This window comes from Tiliqua scincoides, chromosome 2 (genome assembly GCF_035046505.1).
Source record: "Tiliqua scincoides isolate rTilSci1 chromosome 2, rTilSci1.hap2, whole genome shotgun sequence".
Taxonomy (NCBI): domain Eukaryota; kingdom Metazoa; phylum Chordata; class Lepidosauria; order Squamata; family Scincidae; genus Tiliqua; species Tiliqua scincoides.
The window spans coordinates 12,883,122-12,906,127 of record NC_089822.1 but is presented as its reverse complement, the minus strand read 5'-3'; the positions used below and the strand labels follow the sequence as shown (position 1 = coordinate 12,906,127).

The 23,006-nt window shown below is 42.5% G+C and overlaps 1 protein-coding gene across 9 annotated transcripts in view; it reads right to left on the bottom strand.

The window, feature by feature from the left end:
* Window positions 1-15,320: 15,320 nt before the first annotated feature.
* The window catches only part of NEDD4L (NEDD4 like E3 ubiquitin protein ligase), a 267,298-nt gene continuing 259,612 nt past the window's right edge, over window positions 15,321-23,006 (bottom strand). For all 9 annotated transcript variants that reach the window (XM_066616668.1, XM_066616669.1, XM_066616670.1 and 6 more), the window contains one exon: window positions 15,321-22,637. In XM_066616668.1, coding sequence (XP_066472765.1) covers window positions 22,535-22,637 — 103 coding nt within the window. In that variant the 3' untranslated portion in view covers window positions 15,321-22,534. The remainder of the gene's footprint in view (window positions 22,638-23,006) is intronic.

Sequence of the window (23,006 nt, the reverse complement as noted above, 5' to 3'; positions counted from 1 at the left end):
CCTTTTTATTCTCCTCATTAGGGCAAGACTTCCATTTACGGAAGGAAGCTTCCTTGCCCTTTACGGCCTCTCTGACTTGGCTGGTTAGCCATGTGGGCAACCTCCTGGACTTAGTGGAGCCCTTCTTCCTTTGCGGTATACACTTCCGCTGGGCCTCTCTTACTGTTGTTTTAAGCAGCCTCCATGCACACTGGAGAGATTGGACTCTTTTTAAATTCCCTTTCAACCTTCTTTTAACCAGCCTCCTCATTTGAGGAAAGTCCGCTCTTCGGAAGTCAAGGGTTTTTGTGAGAGATTTGCCTGGTATTCTTCCCCTGACATGCATGTCGAAACGAATCGCAGCATGATCACTGTTTCCCAACGGCTCCGTAACATTGACATCTTTAACCAGGTCCTGAGTACCGCACAATATTAAATCCAGAGTTACTTGTCCTCTGGTGGGCTCCATGACTAGCTGCTCTAAGGCACAGTCATTTAACATGTCAGGGAATCCGGTCTTTTCGTGACCAGAACACAAATCGACCCAGTCTATATGAGGATAATTGAAGTCCTCCTCAATTTCAACCCTGTCCCTCCTTGTCACCTCCCTGATCTGTTTCCTCATTTCAAGGTCCCCTTCCGGTTTCTGGTCTGGAGGACGATAGTACGCCCCCAGTATTACATCGCTCCACAGGCCTGGTAATTTAACCCACAGAAATTCTATGGTGGCGTCGGACCCGCCTTCAATCTCTACTTTGCTGAATTCTGTCCCTTCCTTAATGTAAATGGCCTCCCCACCTCCAACACACCCCTCCCTGTCCCTCCTGTAGAGTTTATAGCCTGGGATTGCCGTATCCCACTGATTTCCGCATTCCACCAGGTTTCCGTTATGCCCACTATGTCAATGTTTTCCCCTGTCACCAGACATTCCAGTTCTCCCATCTTCGCTCGGAGACTTCGGGCATTTGTATAAAAGCATTTGTACATGGAATGCCCCAGAATGGGCTGCTTATGTCCCCGCATCCTCTCACTGTGCCAAACTGTCTATCACATCCCATCATACTACCATTCCCAATTTCTTCTTCTACTCTGCCTTTACCTTGTTGTTCTCTAACCTCCCCATCCTTGTCCCATAGGGATGAGGAGTTCTGAACCAGATGCCCCTCGGTTCCTGTCGGCTTTCCCCCAGGGATCAGTTTAAAAGCTGCTCTGCCACCTTTTTAATGTTATGTGCCAGCAGTCTGGTTCCATTCTGGTTCAAGTGAAGCCTGTTCCTCTTGTACAGGCCCCACTTGTCCCAAAACGTTCCCCAGTGCCTAACGAATCTAAACCCCTCCTCCTTACACCACCATCTCATCCACGCATTGAGACCCCTGATCTCGGCCTGATCGTCCTGATCGTCCCTGGAAGTCTCCCCACGGTCCTTCTCTGCCTGCCTCTGCTTCTCCATGCCGGCCACCAAGGCTTCAAGGGAGCGGACGCATTCCCTGAGTCCCTGGAGCTCCTTGCACCAAGGACACACCCATGACTTATGCCCCAGAGGCATATATGTGGCATTTGATGCAAAACACTGGATAGCCCCCACCCTGCTGCTGTCTGGCTGTCTGGATATGTATTAGAAAGTGATGTGTTAATCAGAAAGTCTTGAGGCAGCTAACAGACACCACAACAGACACACATGCAAAATTATTAACACATAACTACTAAATTGGACTCAATTGAGTGCCAGCAGTAACATCAAATGCCATTACTAGCTGCTGAAGATAAAATATCTTTACATGGGCGCAATCCTAACCAACTTTCCAGCACTGGCATAGCTGTGCCGGTGGGGCATGTGCTGCATCATGCATTTGGGGGGCAGGTCATGGAGGCCTCTTCAAGGTAGTGTAATGTTTGTTCCCTTTCCTCAGAGCTGCATTGCACTTATGTCAGTGCTGGAAAGTTTGTTAGGACTGCGGCCCATGTGACCTAAAAAACTTTTTCCAGGCAGAGTTTACATTTAAATTGTGTGTTTTTAGCTCCCTGTTGTTTTGTTTTGTTTTGTTTTTTGATTGATTTTTTTACTGGCTGTTTTTCACTGTGGAATGTGTGTGATGCATTTATGAAGTGTGTGATATTTTTGTTTTATTGTGATTTGTTCTGTCTTTTAAGCTGCTTTGAGCATCCTTATGGAGAGGAGAAGTGAAGATATACGAAAATGAATGAATATAGTGAGGTTGTATACCAGGGGCGTGAAGTTCCAAAGGCATGTCAGCCCCAACTGGAAAGGCCCTCCTTTACAATGTTACCCACCACATATTTGAAGGTGGAGAGAACAATGAGAGGATCTTCTGAAGAGCCTCTTCATGGCCAGAGGTTGAGGCTGAAGGTTCTCGGTCACTGAGCTAAACGTTTCCCTCTGTGGACAAGTGCTGACTGTGGAGATGTGGTCAGGATGTTCACTGCCATGTCTATTGGCATGTTCTTATTTGCCTTACCCACGTGTAGCTCCTCTGATGCAGCCACACTTGAAAGACTTGGGCAGGGATTATTTGCCATGACTTGCTACCTGAGGGCCCAATCCAATCCAACTTTCCTGCGCTGATGCAGCCCTGAGATACGAGAGCAAACATTCCTTTACCTTGAGGAGGCTTCCGTGACTGATTGGCATGGCTGCATCAGCACAGGAAAGTTGGATAGGAATGGGCCTTGAGATACTTTAAAGATACAAAACAACAGCTGTGAAGTTGCTAAGAACTGAAATAGGACCTTCTGCATGCAAAAGATGCAATCTGTACACAAGCTATGGTCCATGGTCAGTCTTGCAGTTTTCTTCCTATTATGTTTCATAAACATGAACATAAACAGAGTCTCCATTGGAATAGAACTGGCTCATCACAAAGTTATATCACACAGTGAAATTTGGGTTGGACGGACATCATTCATGCTAAACTTGGTCCCTACTAAAATAAGTGGAAGATGTTGAAATTTGCAAACATTTGACACTGTTGACTTCAATGGGTTAGTGAGGGATTTCGGGACTACTTTCATCACTCTTCTTTTCTGTATATTGATTTTTCCCCCCAAGCCTGAAGGTTTAATTCAACATGAATGGAAGTTTACAATTTGCTTGTGAATATCATGAGTACTGACAGAAACTCAGCATGTGCCTTGAGGAATCCATGATCAATGAAATGCTGAATTATTAACCCCAGTGGGGAAGTGGCATGATCATTTTTATCAGCTGGTATTCTTTCACACTGCCTTTGCCACTATCATCCTCACCATCTTAAATGGTTGGTTGCTCATCTACAGCCCTGTCTTGTTGCAAAAAGGTGAGAGGGAGAATCACAGCGGCAGATACTCCTTTGCTTAGGAGGATAGGACAATCAAAAGACATGGAAGCTCAGTGAGAAAAGCACTACAGAGCTGTAGTGACTGTTCTTCTGTTTTTAAGCTCATTGCTCTTCTACAGTCCCAGAAGAGTGCTTGATCACTACCCACTTCCTATCCTAAGCACCTATGCCAAAATGCCTATCCTAAGCACCTATGCCTGAGCATGCTGGAGTCAGGGCAAAGTCACATTGCAATGCTTGTGCAATTCCTGAGTATCAAAGCATTTTTAGACTCTTGGGATAGTGTAGATTCAAAAGATGGATCAGCTTGTATTCTGATACAAGCGATCGCAACCCATTGATAGTATCAACAACAACAATAGTATTTATATACCGCTTTTCAACAAAAAGTTCACAAAGCGGTTTACAGAGAAAATCAAATATCTAATGGCTACCTGTCCCAAAAGGGCTCACAATCTAAAAAGATGCAACACCAGCAGACAGCCACTAGAACAGACAGTGCTGGGGTGAGGTGGGCCAGTTACTCTCCCCCTGCTAAATAAAAGAGGAGCACCCACTTGAAAAAGTGCCTCTTAACCAGTTAGCAGGGGCTAACTGCGATGCAACAGATCAAGTTTTGAATGTGCCAAGCCCAAGTTCACACCCCTCACATGAAGCTGCTTTATACAAAATCTGACCTCTGGTTCATTTAGCTCAATATTGTTGATGCTCACCGGAAGCGGCTGTCTGATGTTTCAGAGAGGAATTTTTCTTTGCCTTACCTGAAGATGCCAGAGCTTGAACCTGGGGCCTTCTGCACACAAAGCTTTTGCTTTACCTCTGAGCCACAGCCCTTTCTCAATTGCAAACCAGAAGTGGGTCGTAATTGTTATTTTTAGTCTTTCTGAGGCTTGGGTAACCCTGTGGAGGGCTCTGCGAGGGCTCCCCACGCACCCCTGGGAGGCCAGCGCTGTTTGTTGTAAGTACAATAAAAGGCCCTGTGGAACTTTTTGCCACAGGATGTGGTGATGGCGACTGGCCTTGACGCCTTTAAAAGGGGTTTGGACTAGTTTCTGGAGGAAAAATCCATTACAGGGTACAAGCCATGATGTGTATGTGCAACCTCCTGATTTTAGAAATGGGTTATGTCAGAATGCCAGATGCAAGGGAGGGCACCAGGATGCAGGTCTCTTGTTATCTGGTGTGCTCTTTGGGGCATTTGGTGGGCCGCTGTGAGATACAGGAAGCTGGACTAGATGGGCCTATGGCCTGATCCAATGGGGCTGTTCTTATGTCCTTTTACCCCTGGCAGTGGCACGATCCTCCCAATCACATAACTGCCTTTGCCCTTCCCTGCAACAATTTACCCCAAACTCCTGAGGAGTTTGGGAATTGCTGCAGTAGCCCTTGATCTCAGTACAGGAGAATGGTTCCCACTCCTGTGAGAAGTGAGAAGGAAGTGGTCTTTGGATTAGCTGTTATTAGTACAGGGGATAGCTTGGCACCCTTCCTCCCCCTGCCCCAGATTTATTCATATAAAACATTTATAGTCTGTCTTTCCACCCTTCAGAACACGCAAAGTGGCTAAACATTTGTTTAAAACAACTAAAAAAAGATAACAGGACAATAATAAATTTTCCCAATAAATAGCAAAAAGGAAAGTGGACTAAATAGGACCTTGGAATAATTAGCCGTCCACAACTGAAGAGTTTTGATTCCCCTCTTAAAACCATTAGGGACAGGTTAAGGCTGCCATGGACGGGAGGGTCAAAATCTGGGAGTGCCATTACTGCAAAGGCCCTGAGTTATGGTGGGGTGAAGTGGAACAAGGCCTTATGCCTAAGGTGACTTATACGGGTGGGTCAGATTGTGCGTGTCAGGTACATTGGTTCACCATGCTTAACATCTGCAGTCTCCTCCATCAGCTCATGTCCCCACTCAAACCCAGGAAATGTTCTGTATAGAAGACATAACCATACAAATAAGTTCAATCATCCCTATTACATCCCCAGAGCATATTCTTGCACAAGCATTCAGAATGCTGCCAATGCCCTATGTTGAAATAGATGAAAAAAGCCCTTTTATTTGCTTGTGCCTGATAACAGCCGGGCAGATGCAAGGTTCTTAAATAAAGGGTTGACCGGATTCATTGACCGCTTGTTCATCAGACTCCAGAGATGTGTGACAGTGCTGTTCAAACAATACTACTCAAACAGACACTAATGGATCAGGTAACACGTAACACAGAAAATAGACTATACAAGTATAGCCACATGCTTGCCTGGGTACTGGAATTCCCCAGACCGATCTCCTTACCAGAAACATCCCACTGGCCAAAAGGGAAGGCATTTTCCATAGCTGCTTGTGATCCTTCATGTTCTGAGACTCTGCCAACACAGTGGGTTATATAGCCAAGCCTGACATGGAGATGTTAGATAAGAATGAGGTCTCAGCAGGCTGCAAGGAGGCCATACGAAAAGTGGGTAAGAGTCGTGAAAACCAAGGTTTTAAAAAAACACACACACACAAACAAGAGCAAACCCATTCTGGCCTGCAAAATGAGCCGCCTCCTATTCTTAATTTATATAAGAGTTTGTATTTATATAAGACTTGTGTAAAATAATTTATATAAAACCACTCATTCACCTAAAACTTTCCCTTTAACTGGAAATGGCTTCAAGCCTTCTCATGTGTTTTGGAGTGATTGCTACAAGTGCCAAAAGGCCTCAGGATCCTTGAAAGTTTTGCAGGTGGCATTTTTTAAGTTTTCAGAGGTTGAGGCACCAGTCTTGCGCAAACATAAAGATATATGTTGGATGCCTAGGTACAAGCATCAGGGCTATCTAGAAATTCAGCCTTGCATCTTCCTTGGGGTAAAACTCCAGCAACATGCATGTAGAGAACCTGAATCCAGCCCTCTGCTCTCCAGTTACAAACATAGATCCATGAGTGAGGTGACTAGGGCTATTTGGGTGCAACCCAAATAACAGGATTCAGAGAACAACTGCCCACTCACAGCACAATCCCACTTAGCTCAGTGGGATTTATTCCCCCAAATGTGTATAGGATTGCAATCTCAGTGTTCCTCTGAACACTTGCGGCCCTAGAGACCTCTTAATGCGGCCCTCAGGGAGTCCCCAGTCTCCAATGAGCCTCTGGCCCTCTGGAGATTTGTTGAAGCCCACACTGGCCCGACGCAACTGCTCTCAGCGTGAGCAGCATGAGCTGTGGGATGAGGGCTCCATCCACTGCTTGCTGTTTTACATCTGTGACGCAGCAGTGGCAGTGAAGGAAAGGCCAGCCTTGCTTTGTACAAAGCCTTTTATAGGCCTTGATCTATTGCAAGTCCTTCATTCATTCATTTATTCATAGAAGTTCATCTTTAATATATTCATTTATGTAAATTTATTCAGATTTTAAATATAAATTAATTCTTTTTTTCTCCGGCCCCCAACACAGTGTCAGAGAGATGATGCGGCCCTCCTGCCAAAAACTTTGGACACCCCTGATCCAGTGGAACGATGTGAGCTTGCTTTTCTGCACATCTGCCTCTAGATGGATAGAGTCACTGACATTTTTAAGAGCACTGAAAGCAAAACAATAGAAGCATTATTTCCTACGGGTTGTACATTGTACATTCATTTGTTCTGCCCTGCTGTTGTCTCTGGTCAGAGATGACAGCCAGAAGAGCGTATACCCTTCAGATAATTCTGCCTCTGTTGTTAAGCTCTCCAGGGGAAAAAAAACAGTCAGTGTCTACAGAGTCACCTCCACTTCCTGCTCATAGTAGCACTTTGCCAATAATGTACACTCAGAAAAGACAAGAGGCCCATTCTTCTGCCATGCTGATAAACAATTAAATTCTTACTAAATGCTGTAAATTGTAAAGACTGATCAAATTCACCAGCTGTTGCAAACTATGAAAATAATGGCTGTCAAAGCTGCTCAGTTCCTTTTCAAAACCCAAAAACAGCTTTCCCCTTGTCTGCCTCCTGCGATAGCAAATTGCCTGGGATGAGCTGCTTCACTGGGGAGAGACCTGTTTCATTTATTCCCAGATATGCTTGCTGTTAATTCCTCAAGGTGTGCCGTGGCTCTCATGTTCTGGCTCAGTGTGCAGAGAGGCTTCTCCAATTTCTTTTGCAATGGAATATATAAGACTTTTACAAAATGCAAAGCCAATTGCATTATCTCAAGGAATCATGCAACATTCATTGGTCTGGATGGAGAAGGCAGAGGGAGGCTATCTTAGATGAGATGTAAATACTGCTTTAGAACTGAATGTGTATTATTCCTGCTTCTAATTAGATTTCAGTTCTAAATGCACTTCCTTTTGGTTCCATTTAATAATCTTCCACCATTAATTGATGGGCTAGTGCGCAGAAGGGGCAAGGGACATAGTGTATGTATGAGAATACTATGGAATCGTAGCTGATAGTGGCATTCCCACGGAGAGGTTTCCCTTTCCTGACCATTAATACCTAGGAGATGGTTGCATAATTTAAATCACTTCAAGGCAGGGCAGGTTCATCCAAAAGACCAACAGAGTGGCGGATTCAGGAAGCAGATTGGGTTCCCACTTCCATCTGACCACTCACCTTCACTCCTCCTCCCCCCTGGCACATCAGCAGGTAAGGGGGGGCAGTATCTGACGTGCCACCCCAGGCACTGAGAGACCTTGGCCCAGCCCTGCTCCAACGGCCAGTCAACATGTTTTTATTTGTTCGAGAAGGCCACATCATTTTACAAATACTTGACAAAGGACACATCATTTTCAAATATTTAAATGACAACCCACTGAGTTATTTTTCTCTTTGCATCCCAGCACGCACGCCTGCCTTTCACTGTGTACCACTGCAGTTCTGCTCTGAGTACCTCACTGTCGTGACCCCTCCCTCCCATTTGATCTCTTCTCCAGGCATGGCACTGTCTGCTATCTCATTTTTGCTGCCCCTTTTTGTTGTTGTGCTGCTGTTTGTGTGTTGTGCTTCACTTGTTTTTGTGTTGGGCCCGATTTTAAATGCTAGCTGTTTTGAACTGTTGATTTCAATAAAATAAAATGTGAATATATGTTTTCAGAATAGATGAATAACATTCTCTCTCAAGTCTGCATTCTGTTCAAGGCTCCTTTCTGTTTCCCACCCACTGATCTCTCTGCACTTTCCATTATCTTCTAGTTTTTTTCTCTGCATCTAGCAGCAATTTTTTTTGTTTGGCTTTCTGCACCTTGGTTGGCAACCTTCAGTCTCGAAAGACTATGGTATAAGCCTACAGCACCTAGTATTCCCTGGCGGTCTCCCATCCAAGTATTAACCAGGCCTGATCCTGCTTAGCTTAGTACCCCTGCTAATTGGGTAAGAGGCACTTTTTCAAGTGGGTGCTCCTTTTTTAGGAGGGGGAGAGTAACTGGCCCACCTCACCCCAGCACTGTCTGTTCTAGTGGCTGTCTGCTGGTATTCCTTGGCATCTTTTTAGATTGTGAGCCCTTTTGGGACAGGGAGCCATTTAGTTATTTTTTTCTCTGTAAACCGCTTTGTGAACTTTTAGTTGAAAAGCGGTATATAAATACTGTTAATAATAATAATAATAATAATAATAATAATAATAGCTTCTGAGATCAGATGAGATCAGGCATGTGCAGGGTAACAGTTGCTTTCTGCACCACTGAAACTCCATATCCCCATAAGTTCTGCTCCTTTTACTCTTTCTCCACCCCCAGGTGGCCTCTCTGACCTCCCCTCCCCCCCAAGCTCTCCCCTTTTCCACTCTGTATCATCACTGGTTTCTCTGCAATCCCACCTGTAGCCTTTTTTTTTTCCTCTCTCTCTCTCTTTGCCTGCTTCACAGATCTCACAGCAGGTCCATCATTCAATTTAGAATAAATTTGGAGACATGCAGTAGAGGAGAGCTTGGCAGAGACAAGGAGATGGAAGGAAATGTTGAGTATGAGAGTGTATGTACCTGGGCAAACCTGGCATGTATAGGTTTGTGGCACTATATCAGTGTCAGAACTAGTGTCACAAGGCTCACAACTGGCCCAGTAGGTTTAGGCCATTGGAATCAATTACCCTTTCATATTTTTACCTTTTCATGGGTTTTGAGTGTTGAATGTTAAGACTCACCTCATTTTAGAGTTTCTGACACACATGCCTGAACCTCACCTCCACTTATCACAGGTCACAGAGGCAATGCTCAAAGGGCTTTTGACCCAGTTTGTTTCCCTGTAAGGCAAAGTTTGCACCAGAATGCCTGCATTTGCACCCGCTCTGAATTCTAGCACAATTTAAGAGTTGAACACTTCACAAATATGCTCTAAATGCCTTTTATTCATTGCTTGTGGTGTAAAAACTCCATGTGCTTTGATTAAGTTGTACACATTCATAAAAATAGACTGAATAGCATATTTTTCCGTAATTGAAGAGAGTACCCCATACTAGCCGCATGATAGTAGTTCAACCCATACATTGAAATATCATATCTTGTTCCAGTTGGAGTTTATGTAAACATTCACTGGATTTTTTTTTTCTTTTAAGACTGATAGTCAAGCTCTACCTTATACTAGGGTTGATTCCTACGGACAAGTATAGACTCAAAAAGCCAGAACCCGTGGCATCCCGGGACTCCCATCTCTGATTACAAGCAATAAACTGTAGACTTTGCTGAAATTTTTTAGTATGCTTCTTAGGGCTTGGCTTTAACAAGCATTGTGGATGCATCTGAATGTCATGGTAGTATGGCGTAGTGGTTAGAGTAGTGGAGATTGTGGTTCAAATACTCACTAAGCCAGAAGGTTCCCTGAGGATCTTGGGCCAGTTGTCTCCTATTAACCTAACCTCCCTTACAGGATTGCAGAAGAATAAAATGGGAAGAGGAGAATCATGAGTGACGCTCTGACTTCCTTGGAGGAAGGGTAGAATAAAATGTAATGATTTATCTCCTGTTTAGATGTATTTTTTTGTGCCTCATTTGTTGAACCCTCCAATAAAGAATGTTTTGTATTCTTTATTGCTCTCCTTGATGAGAGGGACCCTGTTCATCAGAGTTTTAATGGCTACAATGGTTCCACAGAACTGTAAAAACAAAGGAAATTTGCACTGGGTACAATAGAAAGTCTTTAAAATAATGGAACCAATGTTTCAATCTATATATTATTCATTAAGACAGAGGTTATTTCAGACACATGGAATAACTTGGGTACATTTTTGAACATCAACATCTCTCTGCATGTGGAAAGGTAGTGTATAAGGGAGTAAGCTAGACTACAAAAATCTCCTGAACATGTTGGTTTTTTGTATGGCTAAACAGTGGTGGAGATACTTCCAAACAAGTCAATTCCTATGTGCATTCTGAAATGCTACGTTCTTGTGAGGAGTGTGCCATATGCTTTCTGAATATCTGAACCAAAAATCTGTTGTTCAAGAGTTCATTTCTTTGCTTCCAATATTTTTAAAGATTAGCTGGTCCCACAAAATATGCACTTCTCACTCTACTTCTAATTTATCCTGTAATGTAAATCAGCTAATTTCTAGGGCTTCGTAGCAATTTTTGTTGTCCTATAATTCCTATAGAATAACATGACTAATGTTTTCCAATATGTTTGTTCACAGTACCTTTTGTTTTAAGGGGCAGGGCTTGCCCATCTTGAATGACTCCTTTCTCCAACAAATTTTCGTGGGGAGGGAGATGGTTTTTAAGGACAACAGGGGAAAAGGCTAACATTTTTCAAAATTACATGTCCGTGGCTCACACACTGCCAATATTTGCCAGTCATTGATCTTGCTTTCCTTGGGGTTACTGTTTAACTTCAGCCTAAGGTTCAAAGTTCCCTCTTTTGTTTAAAAACTGATTTCATTGCTAGGGCATGTCCTCCAGCTAATCTAACAAGCGATAGAGGGCCAGAGGGGAAAGAGGAGGAGGGAACTGACCAGATGCTTGGTCAGGAAAAAAAGGCATGCTTGAAAGGTTGGCATTAAATGCATGTTAAACTTCAAATGGTTGGCATGTTGTACATGTGACATGTACAAAGTCGCGTGGCATGAAGGAATAAGGGCTACTATATGTGAATTATGTTCCATTGTTTTATCTTTTATTTTATTTTGTTTTAATTGTTTTTTATTTTTAATGTTTATTTGTATTTTACTTTGTTTTTGTTTTTTTAATTTTGATTGTTAGCCGCCTTGGGTGCCCTTCGGGGAGAAAGGCAGAACACAAATCAAATAAATAAATAAATAAATTGTTGAAAAGCCTGGGTTCTTCTCAGGGAGTTCCCAACAGGTTTGCTACACATATGCATGGCTCACACTAAGTATGGTTAAGGGCATCCTTTGAAAAAAAACTTGGATGTACACCTTAAAAAAGTGGTGTGGGACATGGCCTTCTGTGGTTGGCTGCAATCTGTTTTGTGCAGAACGGTTGTTTGACACTTCCTCTGGATTCACCCCTCCATAAGGCCCAGTGGCAGTCCTGGCAGTGTTCTCTTCAGGGGCTGCCCCCTCGTTTGCTACCCCCTGACTTGGAAGTAATTTAACCCAGTCTACAGGTCCCTGTTGTGTATATGCAACATTGGGCAGAAATGTCTTAATGGCTGGATAGCTGGCTGGATGTGGTGCTTCACTTCTCTGATTTTGGAGGATGTATGCACTGCTTCTAGCTCTGATGGAGCCTTTCCTGCCAAAATGCTCCATTGGAACTGTTTTGTGCCGTTGGAAGCTGGGCCTAGGTGATATGTGGCACTCACCTCCTGGGCACCACTTCCAGCTGTGCCAAAAGGCTCCAGACCTAGAAGTGGTGCGTGCCTCCTCTGAATGCCCGGCCATTCTGATGGCCACCCTGTTCTCCTTCTCTTAAAGAAATGGGAGGAGGGCAGCCCTCAGGTCAGCACAGAACTGCACTCCAGCCACGATCAGCACAGTTCCCGATGTGCAAAAAACGAGTGGTGGGGACAGTGGGTCATGATGCTGCCCCCCCAGCCTGGCATCTGGGGCATTTACCCCATTTCCCCCCCGGTACATCACTGATAAGACCCTTGTGCACTGTGGAGGAATTGCTTTATTGGCCCACTGGCTGACCCTGACCCTAGAGAGTTCCATAAGTCTCTCTCAAGGCCCTGAAATACGACTTCAGACTCATGGAAGAGGCAGCCATAGCTGCAATAGAACAACTTGCTTTACTGAAGGATTAACCATTAGATATTTTATTAACTGATAATCCTTATAATTGGTTACTTACAAGCAATAAACTCCAATACTGTAAACAGCTGAAAAGTATCGTCTCTATCTAAGGGCAATCTCAATCCTATCCAATTTTCCAGCACTGATGTAGCTGTACCAATGGGGTATATGCTGCATCCTGTGGTGTGGAGACAATTACCAAGACCTCCTCAAGGGAAGGGAACATTTGTTCCCTTACCTCTGGGCTGCTTTGTGGCTGTACCAGTGCTGGAAAGTTGGTTAGGAATGGGCCCTAAGGGCGCAATCCTAAACCCTTATGTCAGTGCTTTCCAGCACTGACATAAGGGCAATGCAGCTTGAGGTAAGGGAACAAACATTCCCTTACTTTGAGGAGGCCTCCGTGAATAACACCCAACTGCAGGATGCAGCAAATGTCCCTTGGCACCGCTATGCCCATGCTAGGAAGCACTGACATAAGGGGTTAGGATTGCGCCCTAAGTCTTCCTTTTCTTCCACTTGCTGTTCTCTGACCTCTTTTCTTCCAGATTAGTGCCTTTTAAGAAACTGGCTATAAGACACAAGCACTTTTCCTACCTGTTTCAAATTTGGCATTTCTGGTTTCTTGGAGTGGTAGTAGATATCGATCAAATTGACATGGCATTTCCAGACTAACGCAGAATTTACAGGCAGCAGGAAAGTAGCAGAGGCTCCTGCTGAAAGTAGGGGAATATGAAAATAAAGGGGAATAATGAAAACAAATGCAAAAACAGTGACAATGAATATGATTTCAGAGGATAACTACTGGTTACCCAATCCTATGTGGGCCTTCCACTTATGGAACTCTCCCAAAACTGCTGTTATTAGAGAAAGCTTGGGGTGGGGATTGAGGCCAACTGGGGATGTGTTGGTTGAAGGCAAGAGATGGATATCAACAGCAGCGCAGATATCCAATGCTCCCTTTCAGGCTTTGACTCACCCCCTTGGTCCCACTTGAATATGTACCAGCAAGAGTTGGCACAAATCTGACTAGACTCATGTGGCAGAGTAGCTAAGTAAAACTTTCTTTTACTTAGCTCTCCATCACATCATGGTCCCTGGCCAGCCCATAGCATGCTGTGTGCTGACCAAGGAGAGGATCAGACCATAAATGAAGTTTTTAACAGTGAACATGAATAAGGTGGAAATGAAAAAAAAAAAAAGTCTTCTGTAGTTGTAGGAACCTCTGCCTCAAGCGCAAGATAGAGCATCTACACAACTGGAACAGTTCAGTCGCCCCCTCTACCCTTTCGTTACATTTTATAGATTTAAATACGTTTAGCCCCACTGAAGTGACTTGGGGAAAGGCACCTCTCTTTGCTTTGCTCAAGGCGTTCCCCCAGGCTAGGAGACCGACAGTGGAGCTGAGCTGTCCAAAAGCTGCCAGCCTCTCTGTATTTGCTCTTGCATTGTCACCCGCATTTGATTATTTTAAATGGTTTTTATCTTCTATGTTAGTTGTATGCTAGCTAATTAGTGAAAGGAGGGATGTGCGTGAAAATAACTACCCACTAAAGGGCTTTCAGGGTCAATCTAGATGTGACATGTTGGGTACCAATTACATTTTTTTTAATCTCAAAAAGTGGGACCGGAATGGACCATCTGGATCACAGTCATGGTGCAGGAGGAGGTTTTAAAAAATATCATCTGTACCAACTCTGACTCAAACCCCCCCCCCCTTCCCACTACCATTATTTTATTTTCCACGTTTTAAAGCCATCCTTCCTCCAAAGAGCTCAGGGCAGTATACACAGCTGCTTCCCTCCTTTTGGCCTCACAACAACCCTGTGAGGTAGGTGAGGCTGAGTGATTGACTGGTCCAATCCATGATGGGTAACACAGGCACTGTGAGGCAACCCTGCACATTAAATCCATCTGCAAATCTCTGTTGGCTGCTTTTTGAGAAAACAAAATGCATAGTTTGGCCCTCAGTTGCTTAAAGGTTTTTTTCTACCTGTTGTTGTCTCTCTCCAAGCACCATTCTGGCCTTTCCAGCAGTTCATTTATTGTTTTATTCTTTACTGTTACCGCATCATAAGAAAACCCCATGTACTGAAAGCCACTCAGACCACCTGTCTGCAGGTGAAGTACTGCTGTGCTTCCTCCCCAGTGAAGCTTGTCCTCTCCCTGGGACTCAGAGGTCAGCCAGTGAATGATGACAGCAGAAAGAAGCAACTGATGCAGCTTCTTCACTCTTGAGTTCTGTCCCCAGCAAGCTTGGACAAGTGACTGGAGAATAGGGCAGCCGCTGCAGAAGGTAGCAGTCAAGCCTGTCCTTACCTAGGCAAACATTTAGCTTAGTTCCTCCAGCATAGACGGTTCATAGTTGTGGAAGAAGGCTAGTTGCTAAAACATGTTGGGCCCTCAGTCATATCTCATAAGTAGTTTTTTCTGTTTGGGGGTTTCTCTTTTTTGGCCACTATAAAAGACCAGACAACCTCCCTTTGTACTTCTCCAGGGGTCCTGCTGGTTTGATGAACAGTTCTAGTCTCCTGGAAAATGTAGAGCTTTTAGATTCTAACGCATCTTACTGATTTGCTTTTTGTATGTAGACATTGCTTCTGCCTTTGATTATATATGAGTTGTGTTTAGTGTAATTCTTGTCCCATCTCTTATTAGAAGTGTGCAAGGTTGTGTGTTCTCTATGAATATCATCTTGGATTGCACTAACCGGGCTTGTGTTGACTGATGGTTTTGTTTTCTTAGAATGTTCTGCCCAATTATATATAGAAAAACTGGATTATTTTTAAAAGAGGAATCTGAAGTCCAAAGACAAACTTCCAAAGGAGACAAACCATTTATTTGAAAAGTGCAGATGCTGTCAATTTCCATAATTCTTTATTAAATGTTTAACAAGTTGTATCATTACATTAACTTCATTTTGTCACATTGATCTTTTGCCGTCAGGAAAACCAAAGCCAATAATTTTCTTAACGTCAAGAAAATAAATGGAAAATGATTACGTTTTTTTAATGAAAACACTTCCCCCTTTTGTGTATCAAATGCAGCCATGTTTTTAAAGCTATTCTGATTGTGAAAATGAGAGGAATGCGTATATTACAGGCTCCTGTTTGCTGAGATCAACACACCCAACCTGCCCACCCTATAAGCCAGAATTTCAGGTGACCTCACCTTCCAGAAGCAGTTTTACAATCTAATGAGTTATGAAACATAGTGAAGTTCATCAGGAATGTTGGTAACCTTTCACCTTTGGAAGTTGTCCTCATTCAGATTGAAAAGTCATTTCAGAGTTGAGAACAGAACAGCATCCCCTACTAAAAGGTTCTGAGAATCCTCATTGATCCACAGAACTTCAGCTGAGCTAGAGCAGGGACAAAAATGGCTCACATTCTCTGGAAAATCAGTGCTAAAAATAGCATTACAAAGGCACAAAAATGAAAGATGGACACATTTGCTGGGTATGCATGGATAGTGCATGCATCTGTGAAGCAGTTTTTTTTTTAAAAAAAGAAAACATCTACAAAGAGCAGTTAAGAGTGATAAAGGTTGAGCTTAGTTTTTTCTCTAAACAAAAATATTACAAGGTGAGAAATTCCTGTAACTAATTTTTGCATTAGTTGGATATTATCCATTTAGCCTTGCAGGACAAGAGATGCAAGCAACTCATTTTTTCCCCATGGAAAATAATTTTTCATTGTTACATTACATGACTGAAGGGCCACTAGATTATACCTGCTGCTAGCCTTTCCTGGTATTGATGCCAAGAGTATTTATTTTCTCCTACACTCCTGTCCGCTGCTGGGCTTGGCTTTCTTTAGGATGGCCCAAACTTTGGCCTTAGGCCCTATACACTACAAAGGCAGGTGGCAGCATTAAAGTATCTACAGCCAAAGGGATATCCTTAGATGCTTGCCTCCTGCCTGATGCTTCATTGGTGAGGCTATATTATCAGCCTACCCGGAGGATGACCCTATACTTCAGGACCTAACCAAGGAACCATCATACCTTTCAAAGAGATGACCCTTCTCTGTTAGGTCAACTTCTCTCGTGTCAGAGCTGGCCACTTTGTCAGCTATATTAGCCATTCACATCTTTCATGAGATTAGTTTCCATGAGAGAATACATGGTTTCTTAGGGAACAGGAACTGTTCTGACCAAGTGGTTGCTCTAAGCCTAGGCAATTGAGGGAGAATGTATGGTGCTGCCTTGATGTCAGGAGAGCCCTGAAAGTGTATTTATAGAGGGCTCAGACCTTCCTAAAGACCTCTTCCCTGAATTAAAGAAAGAGGTATGAAGTACATTAAGCTCCCTTGGCTAGGTGGCACAGGCTGTGTGGGTGGAGACCTACAAGTCTTTTGACAGACAACCCCCCATGGGGGATTGTCACATTTTCACTTAGAGGAGCTGCAGTGGATCCCAACCTTACCAGGGTCATGGCCCCCTTCTTTTGCAGTTGCCTTTTCCTGGTGCCATATTAGATTGTGTGAGATCTCATGTGATCTGTGATGGCAGCACCTGGGAGAGCCAGGAACATCCTGCAGTGCCCATGAGTTCACCGCAGTGCCCTCAGGTTCCATAGTGCCATTTGGGAACCATTTTCCTACACTATCTGGTCATGTCATACCACAAGGATGGCCACTGTCATATTTCTAGAAACACCAGGCAATTAACATTTTCATTTGGTTGAAGTGGCCTTTGGCAGAAGGGGCACTTTAGCATATACTGGAATCTTCAATTCACACAACATTTTTCCCTACCTGGGCATTTGGAGCACTCCATGTTTGTGTCTGGACCACCTAACAGTTACAAATAAGGAGACCAGTTACAGTGGTCTAGGACAGGGGTCCCCAAACGGCAAGCTTCTATCTGGCCCACAGCCATCCTCTTGTACCCTGAAAGTCTCTGGCCTACTTGGCCAAATGTGACAGGAACTATACTCTGGTTGCATCTGGAGAGTGTTCTAAGGGCCAGAGAGCTTGAATGAATGAGCCCATTCATTCATTCATTTATTCACTCATCTAAGTTCTATCTCTAATTTATTTATATAAATTTTATATTTAAATTTTTTTTCTGGCTCTCAACACCGTGCCAGGTATTTGATGTGGCTCTCTGGCCAAAAAGTTTGGAGACCCCTGGTCTAGGACTTGTCTCCATTTTGTTCTTGGCTTTTTTGTTTGAGTGGTAATCACCTTGAAGGCCTCCTGGAGCAATTTCACTTTACTAGATTAGGTAGACATGGTGGGTTACTGCTATATTGGTAGTATGTTGCTCTAGAGAGAGATGCTGACAAAAGCCTCCTGGCCCAGCCTCAGTCCAAATAATTCTTCTGAAGAACCTCTATTGTCCCCTAGTAAAAACAGTAAACTATACTGTTTAGGCAGCAAAAAAGTCAGGACAGAGCTTTGGCCCTTCTGAAGTTAAAAACAAGCCCAGATCTTCAAAGGAAATCGTTGTCCTCAGTAGAAGATACACATGCAAAACCAAAAACAAACCTACAAAATCCAACCCTATCTTAACCAGACTGCACGAGAACTGGAGTATCCTTCTGGAAGGTGGACTGATTTTAAAATCAAGGCAATGAAGGTTGCAATCCTATACACTTTCCTGGGAGTAAGCCCCACTGAACACAATGGGACTTACTTCCAAGTAGACATGCACAAGATTGCCCTGTTAAACAGCTGATTTAAAATCACCAAAAAAAAGAGACCAACTTAAACTATTTAAATCAAATTTCACATTTGTAAAATGGAACAGGCAAGCATACTAATTGCTACAAAAATTATTGGTTTGCAATTAGCTAGAGCCTTTTTAAAACTTAGGCACATAATCCATGACTTTTGGTTGTGCAATCCACATGTCTTTTTGCATTATAGAATTATACTTGCTTAGAGATTTCTGCTCGACTTCCCTACTTCTGTATGCAAGGATACTAACAAAGGTCACTTAAAAACTAAGCACATTTATTGGGAAGCAAGCCCCACTGAGCAGTGGGATCTACAGCCTGATTGTACTTAGAAATAAATTTCAAACTTTTCAGAAGCAAGGGCTTGTAGTCACCAAGCAAAATGGAATTTCTTGATGCAACAGAAAGTCACATTCATGCTGTTTGGTTGGTAAAAGAGACAAAATAACAGATTGCTACTGGAAAACTGAATACATTGTACAGCTCACATAGCTGGTTGGTCATGGTGAGACAAAAGATGGTATTTGCTGGAACCCAACACCTATTATGATTTGCTAGTCTCCACTTCCAATCTGAAGATCACACTAATAAATATAATGCTCAACACTATATTATTTTATAATGCTTAACATATGGTGGATAATTCCTCCATGGTTCTTTTTTATTCAGAAAAGCAGCTTTTGACTAAATGTAGATTATAGATGTTCACAACTCAATTTTGAGAGATTACATAGCCTCAACATATTTGTTTAGCGTAGTCTGAAGATTCCTTTTGAATACAGCCATTTTAAAAAGAGAATCAATATTCAAGTTTTGAAAAAAGGAATTATTTTTCATTGTGGATTGATATTTAATCTACACTGCCTCTTGGAGATTATGTTCCCCAGTCTACGCATTCCTCCCCTTCCTCTGTTATCTTGCTCAGGTCTCTTAAGTGTGACTCTCCTCTGAGAAAGGAAACAATATTGTTCCATCTGTGTAAACTGCTTTGAGAACTGGTTGTTAAAGGCAGCATATAGATATTCCAGATATACCCAATGTAGATATACACTAAATAGGGGCAGAAATTCAAAACACCTGGTATAAAAACGATGGTTTGGTATACAGGGCAGTGTAGATTAGATGACAGCCAAATTAAATGGAAGATGAGACTTCTGTGTCTTTAATAGTTCATACTGGAGGAAGATTTTCCCCAGCAAAATTCTCTAACCCTAGGATTGCAATGCCAGGAGAAGCAGCACCTGCTACATATTCTACCTTCTACAGAGTAGTTGAAGGAGATTTGCCATCTGCCAACCTCCGGTATGTAATCTGACCATCTGATATGCATTTGAACCATCATGCACTGCAAGGCTTTTCTTCAAGTTTTTTTGCTAGAACTTCACAGAAACAAACATCTTGGTTAAAAAAATATCCACTTATTTTGCAATTGCTCCGATTCATTTTAAGCTCCTACATTGCTCCTCTCCCCGTTACTGTCCTTACAAGAAACTAAATGGCATAAAGGTGAGTAGACTAAACTCTTTATCACAGTGTATAAATTATGAATCTAGCTGAATTCTAGGATATGTTAAAAGTTCCAAAATGCAGAATCTTCATCAGTGGAATGCCACCAAATAGGGACATACAACTTCTGAAATGGAATTCCTGTAGTAGTGCAAAGCCAAAAACAAAATACAGGTGGGACAATTCATTTGGTCGAGAAATGGATGTGGATAGGCAAGGGGTTAGCCTGAACAGCAGCATCCTCTGCAGGTTAGTCGGCACACAGTTAAAGAGAACCTGCTAACATGCAGAAATTTCATTACCGACAGTTTTCAACATTCACAGTTGGCTAACAGAATACCCATGCAATGTATTTCCACTTTTAAAAATACTGGTACAAGAGTGATGTGCAAGACTTTGAAATACTGTTCAGTGTAGCACTGTAATACTCTTTTGCCTGGTCCTTGCATTTATTCTCAGTTTCAAAATTATGAGCATGTTAAAGGTTTTTCCCCCCCCTGGAGAGCAGAGACCTTCAAAGTCAGAAATCTTGGATGGTTTAGGGCACAATCCTAACCAACTTTCCAGCACTGAGATAAGGGCAATGCAACTCCAAAGTAATGGAACAAACCTTGAGGAGGCATCCGTGACTGCCCCCCAACTGAAGGATGCAGCACGCGCCCCACTGGCACAGCTATGCCAGTGCTGGAAAGTTAGTTGGGATTGTGCCCTTATTTATCTTTCATGAAGTTTGTTATATAGTAGTCTTAGATTTAATACTTCCTGATTCCAAACATTGATACACACATTGCTAGGCCATTTTGTACATATCTAAGTAGAATGCTTAGTGAGGGAATCCTAAAATGGAGCTTAGAAAAAAAATTCCTTCCTGTCATCTTGCATCTGATAATAGGAAGTGAGAGGTGTGGGTAAGAAATCTAAGAGAAATGTAATGTACATACTTTGCAATTAGTCTTCAACTTGTCAGTTGTGACCCAGAGTTTGTAACCTGCTCTAAACTGGGTCACACCAGCAATATCACTAACTTGCTCTTGTTTCTCCTCTTCTTAAAAGGAGAAACATTAAAGGGAAGAGAACAAAATAGGAGAAAGACAGAAAAGATGAATCAAAACAAGAGAGTTAAGGAACAGGGTGGAGACACATGATTAAAAAATGGGTCATGTGTATCACCCTGCTGGCTCAGGCCAGTAGTTTGCCACTTATATTTGCATCAGACAACAAGTTAAGGAGAAAGTGGTTTAAGCCTCACCTATGAAAATACATTTAAGGGCACAACCAGGTCGACTCAGAAGTAAGTCCTATTTTATTCAATGGGGTTTAGTCTCAGGAAAGTGTGGTTAGGATTGAAGCCTTAGTCAATGAAGGCTTGGCTGTGGAGCTTGCATTACCTGGGCAAAGGTGTGCCAAACTGAAGTGAATCAGCTTTGTGACTGATCCCACAAGTCCTGCTACAATTTCCTTTCAAGTGGCTCGCAGATATCACTGCTGCTATTTCCCCTTTAATCTGTTACATAACAGTTACAAGTCAAGCATTATTGTTTAATCATGCAACATATCACAAGTTACAAATGTGGCAAGATAACTGCATTTATTAAATAAATCTTAGTTGGGGGAAGGGACCCAATCCCACAAAATACAATTATGTGCCTGCAGGTTCAGCTCTGTAGGTCTGCTTACTTGGTAAATTGCCAAATTCACAACGGAAAGATATTGCACCAAAAAGACAAGTGCATGGAGAAGGTGTATCATCACATTAATGCTTATGAATTTTAAAAAAGAGAGATGAGCTCCATGTGGTACATAAAGTGCTTCTAGAACCGGTGCAGCTAGAATGAAAGGAAGAGATCCCCTAATTTGAGATACCATTAGCAAACGCATACAACAGGAGGCCACATGGTTTAGTTTCTGTAGCCTCCAGATCAAGCAGTGCCAGGATTCATTCAAAATGCCTCCATTGCAAAGAGTAAAGAATTAGTAAAACAGTCACTGTACAAAAAGGTAAGCAACAGGATTAAGCATTTTTCCTGTTATGACAATAATGCCAACCCCATCACCAAAAGAACTATCATACATATAAATATTACCAAGGAATAGTGAGGCAATTTCTTTATTGACTAAAGATTTGGCATGCCACGTTATGAGCTCTTGCAAATTACTCTGTGATTTGTATAAAATATATTCCGCCCAGTTGTTAATTCTGTTTTCTTGCTGTAGTCCGTGAGAGCCCTGATGCACATGGTTCAAAGATATTAGGTATTTTCTGATAAAATGTCCCATGTGCAGAAAACATTGCTCGTGGGTTTCTAAAAGATCTGGGGAATGAGGTTAAAAAACCAAAGTTCTTTTGAAAGTAACATGCCGCTGGCATCATGCCTAGATTAAAATTACAAGGGGGAAAGAACTCATTATTTTCAGTATATGATGTTTGGTTTAACTGCAATGAAAAAAAATCTGAAAATGTCTAAATCATTTTTGAAAAGTAAACATGAGCTGTAATACTATACCTGTAAAATGATTAATTCCATTCATTGTCATTAAAAAGTATGTAAAACATTTATTAAGGGCTTTTGCCTACAGAGGCACAACATAAATAGAACAAGTCCTGCTGAAATGTAATCAGAGTACACGCCAACCAGTTGGTAATTTGCTGTGGAAGTTTCGGATAACTGCCCACAGGCGAAGAAAGTTATTTCCAATCACTGGATTTAAAGATCTGCACTGTACAAGAGTTTGCTCCATGAACCAACTTCGCCGTGCAACTTGTTCCACCACGGTCTCTTGCAAATGGTCTGTCAGGCAAATCGAAAAGAGCACATAGAAATTGCTCTGTGAACAGAATTGTTTGTGTTCAGAATTAAAAGTAATAATAAAGAATGGGTGCCATCCTAATCCACGCCTTCAAATCCTTGAGCGTTTTCAACTGCCATAAGCAGCTTCTCTCGTAATTCTTCAAAAGATTCATAAGGAGGTAAGTCAAGGCGATTAAAGCTGAAATTGAAGAAGCGAGAAATGGCAATTAATACAACTGAGCAATTTTAAATTAAAATGCATTTCAGATTGTGATACAAGATGAAGCAGTATTGGGCATTTTCACAGTTATTTTAAAGGAATGTCTCTAGACCTCTCTCCTTCTGAACTCTATCAGAAACTTTCTGTGGGTCTTTGCAATTCACTGTTTAAAAAACCTGTTCCATTAATGGAAGTGCATGACCCTCTTTCCCGTATCCCAAAAAGTTTCTCTCCCTGGAAATCACTTGCTAGTTCAGGGGTAAGAAACATGAGCTTGCAAAGCGGCCACCCAGCCTATTTGTCTTCCCAGAATGCCCTGCCTTCAGGTGAATTGTCTCATGCTGGCAA